Here is a 13,421-nt window from a genome sequence, read left to right as displayed (position 1 = left end):
TCTCTTTGCTACATTGTTTGGTAAATTTACCCAAGTTGGTACAAAGAAGTATTAATGTATTCATTAAATATAACATATAAAAAATAATAAAGTATTAATATTTACAGAGGAGTCATTAAATATTATATGCGAGAAGTATAAAATATTTATTACATGTAATAAATGTTTGACTTTTTCTATGGTACTTTATATATATATATATATATATATATATATATATATATATATATATATATATATATATATATATATATATATATATATATATATATATTCATAATATATTATTAAATGAAAAGTAAAAATTAAAAATTTAATACCTAAACATATATTTTTATACATCATCAAAAAAATTCTGTCATAAAATACATAACCTAAAATATTTATCATTTTTACTATTATGTAAAAGAATATCTTAAATATATTTTTTATATAATATTAATTATATTTATTAATATACTATTTAATTAAGATAACATATTACATTAAATAGAGAAATGTTAGTAATATTTTCTATACTCTTTTTTCTAATACTTTCTCTATCATTAGTAAGAATTTATTGAAAATCATCATTTTTTAGATTTTATTTCTTATTCAATGATTCTTTCTCTTAATTTATAATAAATGAGAAGTAAAACCAATTATAAACATTACTAGAAAATCGATTTTTAATAATGGTTCTAAAGTATATTTAACGGCGATTGTGAAATCGTATTTGAAGTCAACGACGTTAAAAGTGATACCATGACGGTTATGGAATAAACCTTCTTAAAAAATATGTCTCTTCTAAGATGGTTCTTACATAACAATCATCTTAGAATGTATCTCTTCTAAGACGGTTCTTATATAACAACCGTCTTAGAATGTGCTTCATTAAGTAATTCCAGTGATATATACAAACATACTACATCATACCTTCTTGCTTATGAAGTGTCAACACTCAAATTCAGAAGCAGTTAAATGACAATGATGTCACTAATTTAGTCACTGATAAATAAAACAATTTATTTTACAAACCAATATAGAGCATCGACCACAGTACATGACAAGTAAAGAATAATTTCAATACTTTACTGAAATCCATAAGTAGAAAAAAAAATCAACATGCGACATAAATAGAGTCCAATCCCCTAAACCATAATTTTGTTTCATGAATGAAATTATGAAAACACAAGGAATTAATGATTTTTATGACCAAAATGGGCAATGAGAAAAGTTGATAGGAGTCATTCTAAATTGAGTCATACTAAATTGAGCAAAATCACAATTATGACCAATTTTTAAAACCAATTTAGTCCTTAAAACTAGTTCAGTTCTAAACTAGTTTTAAAAACCAATTCTCAAATTTGGTTTAAAAACCAAACTGATTAAACCAGTTCGGAACCGGTTTGGTTTGGTTTTTTTCCCAAAACGGTTTTTGCTCACCCCTATGCACAAGTAACAATGGTATGGGACATCAGATATAATGTTAATTATAATGTTGCATTGGAAATCATTAAAGAAAAATACCCTAAAGGTGAAGCTAATCGATTACCTGTAGTCTGCATATTTGTTTCACGACTTTTAAGAGCACTGGGAGGTATTATGGGTGATGTCATGTTGTTACAAACAAAAAATAGTTCAAGTGCAGTTACTCCATATCAATCATTCTGGCCATTTTGTAAAAATCCATTTCCACAAGCAAAACCATACTTCCAAAATAAGATGATGTAGTTGAATTTTGTTAAAAATCTATTTCCATAGGCAAAGTAGATTTCATACTAATAAATTATTAACAACTGCCAAAAAACATATATAGTTATATATTGTTATCCAGGCTGTAAAACTAATTTCAATGTCATTCAAAGATTTATAAAAGTAACGCATATTAGATCAATTGAACTTAATTTGGCATAGCGCATGCGTACATTTTACACTAAAGAGTACTCTACCAAATTGTTATACATACCTAGTGGTCAGTGTTACTATGACATCCACTTTCTTGAAAATCTCCAAGTGGTAATACATACTCCTTTGTCTCAAACATTTATGATACATTTTATAAGCTACATACACAAATTTTTTGTACATTAGACAATCTTGTGACAGTAATTATTTTAAAAAATTGTAACATGTCATTTTCCAAGGTCATCAGTAAGAGATGCTTAAATAAAGGGACACGAATTTGTTATATTTATTATCAACTTTCATCTCACCTAATGCATTGGGCTACAACATAATCGGCTGTTGTAAATGACCAAAAAAGTGCCAAACTTGTACGAGTATCATATGTCAAATTTACACCTTTCCTATGAAAGCAAAGAAATAAAGGAAATCACCATAAATTTGTATAGCCACCGTCTAATATTAACCACTTTGAATAACATATTAGAAGGATGTCTCTTAAGAATTGGAGCACAAAATGAAGTTACCAATATTAACTTTCAATATATACTCAAACATACTCGTCTTTACAATCAGGATTTAGTGAACATAAGAATTCAGAGCCAATGGAAACAACATGGGCAGTTTGCATCTCAAGAAGCTCTGGTATAACAATTTCTATCATCTTCAAATAATATAGAAATATACACTACTTAGCCCTGTTCAAATCTATCATGCTTATCAAGAAATAAAATGCATTACATGATAGAATGATGAACTTTCTTCACAACCATGTGCCTTTGACAGCAGATTAAGTGCATCATCACATTTATCAAAGATTTCAGTTGAATGCACATCATTAAACCACTTCACAAGAATAAATATATTATATATAAAAAGGGTGTGACATTAAACTGCATAAAAAATATATTTTGAAGGATAAGGTGATTACCGAGGTGTACTTTTCGATTCTTAAAGATCCCAAGACATTTGAATCATCATTGGATGACAGAGTTGGCACACAAGGTGGTGACTACAATAAACACAAAATTATATGCATCGTACTTACTAAAGAATAGTATTAGTCTCAGTCAAACTTTGACTTATTTGCAACTTAATCTTAATCTCCAAAGATAGGTAGATGTGTTAATCATTAAAGAGAAATCCATGATTTACTTCATTCAGCATAAACAATGTTCTCACTAGCCTTTTTCCCAAAAGAACTTAAATTGAAACCTTGTTTTGCCTCCTTCCACTATATTATACCATTTATATCTTTCTACCTAGTAAGAAACAGGTTGTTCTAGAAAGAAATAAGTGTGATTGCTCTTTGGCACAATAAGATAGTATGAATGGAAAGTGACAGGACTATGGAGCAGAATGCAATCATGACTGAACTAATTCAAGGGTTGGAGATAGCAAGAAAGTTGAAGGAAGACTTGAGTTCACCCTCCTTTGTTGACACTAGGGACTCATTACTGCAGAGGATATTGTCCTCTTATGACAATGCTTTACTTCTAAGAGGATATTTTCATTTTAGTACATTTCTATACAGACATGAGTTATGTTTCTAGTGGGCTGATTCAAAAAGGGGTTGACAACTTATGTGTTAATTTTGTATAATATGTAGTAATTATTAATATGAAATCAGTTTTGGTAGTTGTATATCATACATTCACTTTAGTTAATTTTAAATGGTTATTATCAAATATCAACTAACTATGTGTGTTGAACAAATGTAGACAGTAGGTAAACTACTCAGGAGTTTCAATTTTCAAGTGTTTATGGTTGTCAACTTTAGATAAATACTCAGGAGTTTCAATTTTCAAGTGTTTGTGGTTGTCAAGAACATCATTTTTGGACTTCTTTAATTAACTTGGTTTTCAACATATGCAAAAACATTAGGCTATCTACAGGATATTCTACAAAACCAATGCTATAGCTCAAAGAGCTTTGTCTCACACTTGGGTCTGTTCCCTACCTGAAACAAGAACCTTTGATCATCATATCCTAAAAACTAATGAACACAACACCCCAATTTTTTTTACAAAACATTTATCCAATGACAAAGAAAACTACCTTAGCCAGCCAATACTTTTCTAACAGTTACAATGATTCACAACCCTTAACAACTAATAGTAGTAGTAGTACTCTTTATCCCTTACATGTTGACTTATAGAAATCCATCATGAGCCCATTGCTTTACAAAGCCTTTGATCATTTTCCCATTTAAAATGAACACCTTAACACTAAGGTTGGAATTGATAAGGTATTAATGGTCTTATTAGTAACATTTTCAGTCACAACCTCTTAACTATGACTTGTATGCATATCCTAACATGTCAATGAAAACAGAGCCTTATTTATAAGTATCTAGAACTACATGAACATTGAAAACATCCAAAGTAGTGCAAAACTACGAATGAGCCAGCTGCTTTGTACCAAAATACAAAATAAAATTGGTGTTCAAGTCACTTCCCAATAATGAATGACGAAATAATTGTAAATAATGTTGGCCAATATCTTGAGAGTGATTTGCACCACAATATCATCAATATAGTATTGAACACTATATATATTAAAGGATTTTGCAATTAATAAGACCAGTTGAATCATAATATAATAAATTTACTAACTTAAATATTAGTCATATTACATATGCAAAATGCTTGGGACCTATGTCTATGAATTCAACATTGAGTTGAAAATGTACCTGGTTAAATTTCCTAAAATCACTTTGAAATGGCAATTGTGAAGTCTTTAAATCATAAGTCATAATTTCGTGAACCTTCTATTTTCCCTTCTGAATAAAAGGTCCATTACAAGCTTACATTAATTATTTATACCAATAGTGGATGCAACTAATTAACATTACTATAAATACTACTATATGTATAACTCACAAACATTGACTTTAATACCCTATATGTACCTACCTAGGGGTAGTGATGCAATTCCAAATTAAATGATAACCTTCAGACCAATCTAAAAACAATATGTATAGTATAGCATCATTCAAGGCTCATGAACACCACACTCAAGAAGCAAAAATATACACGGTCCATAGTATAGCATCATTTTTCCTTGTATATATACAAGCTCATGCTTGCATATTTGCATAACAATGATAACACAGGGCCTAATCAAGTTAAACACCCAAAATAACACAGTGCAGTGCATAACACCCAATGCTCAATTTGCATTCTACATATATCTATCTATCTATCTCTATTTGTCTCATATGTGACGTGGACCCCACCTTTGTTCCAACCAATGGCACCATTAATCTTCTTTACTTAGTTTCAAAGCTCACCCACCTCTCTCTCTTCAGTTTTCTCTCTCCTCAAATCCCCACACCACACCCATTCTCTCTCAATATATACCATAATAAACAATTACAAACACCCAAAATAACACAGTGCAGTGCATAACAATGATAAAAAAAATGAAATATAAGGTTTCTCACTGTTCACGACGCTATGTCTGGACTCTGGCGCGTCGGAGAGGGCAGAGGCCTTGGGAGTGACGAGGAGCTTCGCGTTAGGGTTGCGAACTTGTGTTGTTGGTTGCTTGTATAGACTGAGTTATTCGGAGGCTCAGTTAAACTCAGAGGAAAATAATATATTTTATTAATTCAGAGGGAAAACTAAAAATAAAAAAAAATAAAAAATTTTATAACTTCAATGAAAGATGATTTTCAAAAACCGTAGTAGTTAGGTCGACTAACAAAGACGGTTTTTATAAAACCGCCTTTGTAACGTTCACATCAAAGACAATTTTATAAAAATCGTCATAGTTGGATTAAAAAAGTTTGCATTATTTTCATAAATGTCACCGCATCATTTACGACATCGATTTTTTTATAACTGATGTAGATTCAACGACGTGGAAAAACACTTTTGTAGTAGTGAAGTCTTTGAGGAAGAGTGCAATTAAGAGAAAATGCCCCTAGCATTCCTCTTATTGAATATTAAATTTATTAAATATAATTAATATATTTAAAGGCAGTTAAATTTTAAAAACAAGTAGTGAAAGCTTTTTTTAAAAGCAATAGTAGGTGAAAGGTAGCTAGTAAATCTTTGGTTACATTCACTTACTTATTTTTTAAAATGGGTGTTTTAGTAAGAGACACTTTGAGTATACTTATGCTAATTAAGAAATAAACACTAGTGTGTGTGATAGTTATTTTGTAAAATGAGTAAGTTAATAATTTATAACTATTTTTTCACAGAAAAATATTTCTTAAAATACACCTAAGATATAATTTACTAACTTACTTCTTCAATTCTAAAAAAACGAGTATAACTTAACAAGTTGTGTGATACTTACTTATTTTTTAGAAGTAGTAATTAATAATTTATACTTTTTTAAAAAAATGAAGAAAACTATTTTTTGAAATAAACCTAATATACTATTTAATTAAGATATCATATTAATTAGTAAATATTAAACGTTAAATATAATTAATATATATAAAGGCAGTTAAATTTTATAAACAAGTAGTGAAAGCTTTTTTTTTAATCGAAAGTTGGTCAAAGTTAGTAAATCTTTGGTAACATCCACTCACCTATTTTTCAAAAATGAGTGACTTAGTAAAAGACACCTTGAGTATATTTATGCTAATTAAGAAAAAAAATAAACGTGTGTATGTGACACTCACTTTTTTTAGAGTGAGTAAGTTAACAGCTTGTAATTAATTATTTTTTCAAGAAAATTAATTTTCTAAAATACACCTAAGATATAATTTACCAATATATATATATATATAGACTTGATTACAAATATTCATATAGTAGATTAAATACTGATAAAAAAATATATATTTGATTGAATGTTATAAATGTAGTATTTATATAATAAATATTTTTAGTTCATACGACATTAATTATAATCTTTATTACTATTAGGTTACACAATGTAGCGTAATATATTTGTTAAATTTAATACATATGATATATTATTAAATAAAAATTAATTATTACATAATTTAATACATATATACAATACAATATATATACATCAATGATTTTAATATTTTAATTATTTTTAAAAAAACTACCTTATATGAAATATTTTAAAATTAAAATTAAAATGTATATTAATATGTTTTATTGATAAATTATAATAAATAATTTTATTTTATTAAATATTTTAAAAATAAATATATATTTGATTATAAAAAATATAATTAAGACTAAATTTTATGAATCTCATATATCAAACTAATTCTTTTTTACAGAAATTTTTTAAAGAAAAAAATCAATCTTTCAAAATTAATTCTAAAGTGTTATTGCATAATTAATTTTGAGAAAAAAAAAATTTATTTAAATGCAATGAGTAATAACTAATTCAACCTAGACTATGCATTTGGTGAAAAATAAGTTATAATATGCTTTTTTTTTCTTGCCAAACTAGTGAATTTTATTTTAAGTTTCTAATAAAAAAAATTGTGTTGAGTTCATAATAAAAAAATGATCCTTATTATTTTTAGTCATTCTAATATATATATTATTTTATTTTTGTCCCTAAAATATATAAATTACTTTTTATTAGTCTCTATCAAATATTTTTCAAATGATCTAATACAAAATGAATAAATATTGTAAGGATTAAAGAAAAAATATATATATATTAGAATGAATAAAATAAAATAAAATGATAAAGATAAAAAAAACAAAAAATTTGTTTAATAAAGAACTCAATGCAAAAAAAAATATTAAAAACTAAAAATAAAATTCACTCATTTATCATAAATAAAAAATATATTTAAACTTAAGTTTTATATGGGTACTTATTCCTCACACAGACTATTGTCTTCCAATAATGAGTGTACACTTTTGCCCTTTTATCTTGTTTTGTCTTGATTTTTTAAATAGTTAACCATCCCACGTAGGCTGAGGGTATTATAGTATTTTAACCAGTTTATTCATTTCACTCCCCTATATTTTCCATCTACTTTTCTTAAATCAAATAACTCAACATGCATTTTCTATTATTTTCACTCTATTTCTTTTTTCTCATCTAATCTATTTCTCTCTTCAAAATCAAACATAGGGTAAAAGTATCCCTTTGTTTTAAATATTAATGAAATTTATTTTCATTTATTGAATGCGACATAGTAAACTAAAAAGTTTCCATTTATTTTAACTTTTAATATAATTGATTAATTTTTATTTAATGCAATTGGGATATATTTTCAAATTAATCTCAACTACAAATTTTATATTAAAGATGTGTCACTATGTTTAAAATTGATTGTTAGATTTTAAGGAAGAACTTATCAAATTAATAATTTAATAAAATAATAAATATGATAATAAAATAAAGAATAATTCTTTATTAAAATTAATAACATAATAAAATAGATATTGGACATACACATTTATTCCTCCAACAATTCCATTCGGTCATTATCCATGCATCCTTGAATGAAAGCCATTTTTTCTCACCTTCTACAACTGAAGGATTCATAAAACAAATGCATTAATAATAGGGTACGATGTTATTATCATAACAATGCAAAATTTCTAACCTTGAACATATAGAACATGATGCTATAAACACATTGAAATTGAAAAAGAAAAGACCAAGCACATCAAGCTTGTAAATTAACTAATCACACACAATTGATCTCATCTTAAAATGTAGGTTATAGAACTTGACTTAATATTATCTTAAAATGTTAGTTTAAATCTAACTCAATCTTAAAAGTTAATTAATAGGATGAGAATTTATTTCAATATGATCTAAGAAACAAAAAATTATTATGATAAATTTGATATACAAACAAACTAAATCCCTTTAAAAACCAATTAAAAGGATTGGATTTCAAAACCAATCTGCTTCCTCCCTATATAACTAGTTGGGTTTTAATTGAGATGATTTTAAATTTCTTGATGCACAAAACTGGTTTTAATTTTTTTCACAAAATCCACTAATAAATCTTTTTTCACAAAACTGTCAACACATTATAACACCTTTCCAAGGAAAAACAATATCAAACACATGTTTTCTAACATCTACTATGAAGACCACAAACAAAAACATACTAAATAATGCACTATTATGTTGACGTTATACCCTAGAAGAAATTATTCTCTTGTTTAACTGGCGCACTAGTGCAATTAAAGAATATTCCTTAATTATAAGATATTTATGTACCCACACTAACAATTAGAAGGAAAATAATATAACCAGCATCACATGGATTTGAATCAAAATGTGCAGGAAAGCGCATCAACCAGAAGGTTGTTTCCATGGATTATGAGCCTAGCGTGATATGCAGTAGATAATTACCAGCGCCAAAATAATAAACAATTTACTTAAGTTTCTCTTGCTTCAATAGCTTACCTATATCAAAGCTCTAAAAACTGCTAGACCTAAAAACATTTCATTGATCAATGAGAGAAAGAAACTGCTTATAAAATAATTTTAGGTGCTAAAATATCTTATTTCATGCATGTATGTTAATTACCAGAAGAGATCTGAAAGATGTGTGTGGTTGATTTTACATCAACGAGAAAGATCGAACCTCTACATTCACCTCTTTTTGCCCACGTCATGCCCAATAAGGATCATTGTAAGTGAAAGAAATAAGACTGGGAGTAGCTATGACAGTTTTGTAACGATGAATATACATAAAGTTCATGGTCAAATTGTCTAATGAGTCATTTGCTTGCAGAGAGGATTTCTGTCCCAACAAAAGCATTTGGAGAGAGTAATTCACAATCATCGATGTATAAGGTGTTTAACTTTCTGCAGAAGGGGTTCAGCAAGACCATTTTAATCGGTAGAAATTGGAACATTGTCAATATCCAAACTTAATAATGATGGAAGTCCCAAAAACTTGAGAATTATTGTTCTTCTTAGGACATTATGTGGAATTGATGATATACTTAAAGATGAACAAGAAAAAATACAAGAGATTTGTCATAATCTTGGGTTCAAAATAAATAGGGCGATAGAAGTCTAGACTAAGTAGGGTATGGTTGTGCAAGACACTATATATCCTGGACATGGAAGAAAAAATGCTTTCTGACATCATTAGAATGTAAAATAAGAACAAAGTTAGAGATTCAGTAAATCAAATATACCAACTTATTACACTAAATTTCTGATAGAACTAGACATAGAAAAGGGATCAGAGAAAGATAGGAAGTGGCAGAAAAGCTGACAAAATTATCTCATTTCATCATTTCCAATGCCATTTCTTAGACTTCTGTTCCGTGAAAAAACTAGTAACCCGTAAATGTTCAATTTTGATTCATGCCAAGAGATAAGATCGGAAAGAAAATGAAGAATTGTAAATACCTATTATCAACTTGAACAGATTCGAAGTCCCTAGGAAGCTCTCTTTGTTCTTTCAAAGAAACAGAATAGAGCGTTCTGTTACAGCTTTGCTACTTTGTCTCCAAGAAGTGAAGCTGATATTTAAAGGTGGACCTGAGAGAGATAGGGTAATACAGAAGTATTAATCTATTCATTAAATATAAAATATAAAAAAGAATTAAGTATAATAAATGTTTGACTTTTTATATAACTTATGCATTGGTATAAAATATTTATTATTTGACTTTTTTATATAATTTACTTTATAATATATATATATATATATATATATATATATATATATATATTCAAAATATACTGTTAAATAAAAAGTAAAAATAGAAAATTAATACCTAAACATATATTTCATCAATTACTATTTATAAGACATAATTGACTAAATTATGTTTATTATAATAATTAATTAATTTAGATATTAGTATTAAATTTGTGTTTAATTGTAATATTTTTTTAAAATTTATCTTTAATATTTATGAGAGTTTATTCATCTTTTTCAATCTTCATAGAAGAGGAAAAAGTGATATTTCAAAGTAGCATTTAATTATAAATTAAACAAATAAGAAAATTTTAGTAAAAAAAATAATTAATGTACAAGAGAGATAAAATAAATTTTTATAATAAGGAATAAAAGAATTTGTTTATCATGACTTATAAATAGAAATTGAGGGATTACATAACTTAAAATATTTATTATTTTTACTATTGTTTAAAAGAATATTTTAAATAATTTTTTTATATAATATTAATTAATATACTATTTAATCAAGATATCATATTATTAAATATAATTTAATATATTTAAAGGAAGTTAAATTTTATAAACAAGTTGTGAAATTTTTTTGTTACGAAAGTAGGTGAAAGCTAACAAATCTTTGGTAACATTCACTCATTTTTTAAAATAAGTGCTTTAGTAAGAGACACCTTGAGTATATTTAAGCTAATTAAGAAATAAACAGCAGTGTGTGTCTATGTCCTTATTTTTTAGAAGAGTAAGTTAACAATTTATAATTATTTTTTAAAGAAAACTATTTTTTAAAAAAAATACACCTAAGATATATAACTTATATACTAACTTATTTCTCTTAAAAAAATAATAAGTGATTGTAATTTAACAAATCTCTCTTTATATATAATAGACTTGATTGCGAATATTAATAATGTTACAAATGTATTATTTATATAAATAAATATTTTTTACTTCATACGAATTTAATTATTATCTTTATTACTATTACACAATATATAATTAAATTTTAATAACATTAATAAATTATATATTTATTAAATTTAATATATATGGTATATTATTAAATAAAAATTAATTATTTCATAATTTACTACCTATGTACAATATAATATACATCAATGATTTTAATATTTTAATTATTTTTTAAAAACCTCTTTATATAAGATATTTTTAAATTAAAAAATAAAATGTATATTAATATTTTTATTGATAAATCATTTTAATTTGTTATATATTTAAAAAATAATTATAAATTTGATAGTAAAAATTAAAATTAGTTATGTCTATATTTTATGAATATCATATCTCAAACTAATTCTTGTTTTCAGAAGAAGAAGAAAAAAGAATCATTTTTTTTCAAAATTTAATTGCCCAGTGTTATTGTATATTTAATTTTGAGAAAGAATTTTTTTTTGTCAAAAGGCAATGAGTAATAACTAAATCAACCTAATACAAATAGGATTATATGTAAACTAACTGTGTTTGATTGTTGCGATTCAGGGGGAGTGTATGCAGACAAAAGTTAAGCTATACCTTTGGTGAAGAAGATTTCTTGAAAATAATAAGTTTTAAATATGTTTTTTTAATAAATTAACAAATTTTATTTTCAATTTTCAATAAAAAAAAATTTACATTGAATCTTTAATAAAATATATATATATATATATATATATTATCCTTATTATTTTATTTTAATCACTTAATATATTTATTTCTTTTTTAAAAAAATATATAAATCATTTGTTACTAGTTTCTCTTTTTTTATTATTATATCATTATTTAGATGCTTTTGTTAGGCCCACAGAGTTCACAGGCTGAGGCTAAAGCTCTGGAGAGTAGTTTGGCTCAACCAAATAATGATACGTAAATTTTTTTTATATTTTAAAGATTTTTTATTTTTCTTTTATCATATTATATCTTATATTTTATTCACTACTCCCTTTGTTAACAAGTTTCTCATGAATTGACCTTACAGTTCTCCCTCCGTCCCCGTGTCCCAAGGGAATAGTGTCTCTCTCATCCATGACTGCGCCACCGACCAAACTAATCATACTTCACGTGTCCGTGCCGGAGAATATGGTCAAAGTCCGAGGTTGTTCGCCGGTGCCGGATAGTGTGTTGTTCTGCGATGATGATTGGTCTAGTGAGTTTCTCACTACTGATTCTGAGAACCTGAGTGAGATAGGGTTCAACAACTTCAACGTGTAGTGGGTCCCTGCGCTTCTCTTTTCTAATTTCTTCATTGTTTGGCTAAATTTACCTAGCTTCTCGGTAATACAAATTTAACTAGTATTAGTGTTAATAGCAAAGAAATTACTACGTGTATGGTGTGATTAACTCGCATTTAATTTCATGGTAAGAAGCTTTTGTAGTAAAAAATTGATTAAATGCATATGTATAGTGTGATTTTTTTTATACTCTTAATTAACTCACATTTGATTTCACACCAGCTAAAACCACGGAGTAAATAATTTTATACATAATTAACTGTATCTATATATACGAGGAAATTAAACTTTAAAAAACTATTAATGTTGCATTTTAGTCGATTGGTAATTTGCTTAAAAGTACACATGTAAAATGAAAATTATAAACGAAAAAGATCAATGGTCACTCCCTTATAAGTAACAATATTATTCATTTCAATAACGAATTATTAACAAATTAGAGGATTCACAGAATAATAATTAACTAAACATGTTACTTTTATTTATTATGCACACTTATATTAAAAGGAGTTGTACAAAGGGGACTTATGGTTGAGTAAGATGCATCATTTATTATAAATTTTTGTGATTAGAAAAAAAATATTAAAAAGGAACACTGATTCTTATTATTGAGCAAAATGAAAAATACATAAAATACATTAAAAATATAATCTATAATAAAATGTTTAGTAAATTATTCTAATAAATTATAATATTTTATTCCTCAAAAAAATTATAATAATTAATATATTTTA

General features: G+C 26.1%; 1 protein-coding gene across 1 annotated transcript; it reads right to left on the bottom strand.

Moving 5' to 3' along the window:
* Positions 1-1,326: 1,326 nt before the first annotated feature.
* LOC114371779 (fatty acid amide hydrolase-like) lies at positions 1,327-12,483 on the bottom strand. Its single transcript, XM_028329119.1, has 8 exons — positions 12,433-12,483; positions 2,816-2,896; positions 2,626-2,730; positions 2,445-2,548; positions 2,196-2,288; positions 1,952-2,017; positions 1,535-1,602; positions 1,327-1,427 (listed from the first exon to the last, which is right to left on the bottom strand). The coding sequence occupies exons 1-8, from the start codon at positions 12,481-12,483 to the stop codon at positions 1,327-1,329; spliced, it is 669 nt and encodes a 222-aa protein (XP_028184920.1).
* Between the last annotated feature and the right edge of the window lie 938 nt (positions 12,484-13,421).

The sequence above is a fragment of the Glycine soja genome, chromosome 10, assembly GCF_004193775.1.
Source record: "Glycine soja cultivar W05 chromosome 10, ASM419377v2, whole genome shotgun sequence".
In the NCBI taxonomy this organism is placed as follows: Eukaryota; Viridiplantae; Streptophyta; class Magnoliopsida; order Fabales; family Fabaceae; genus Glycine; species Glycine soja.
The sequence above is the reverse complement of the archived record's forward strand: the minus strand, read 5'-3'. Positions and strand labels throughout refer to the sequence as shown.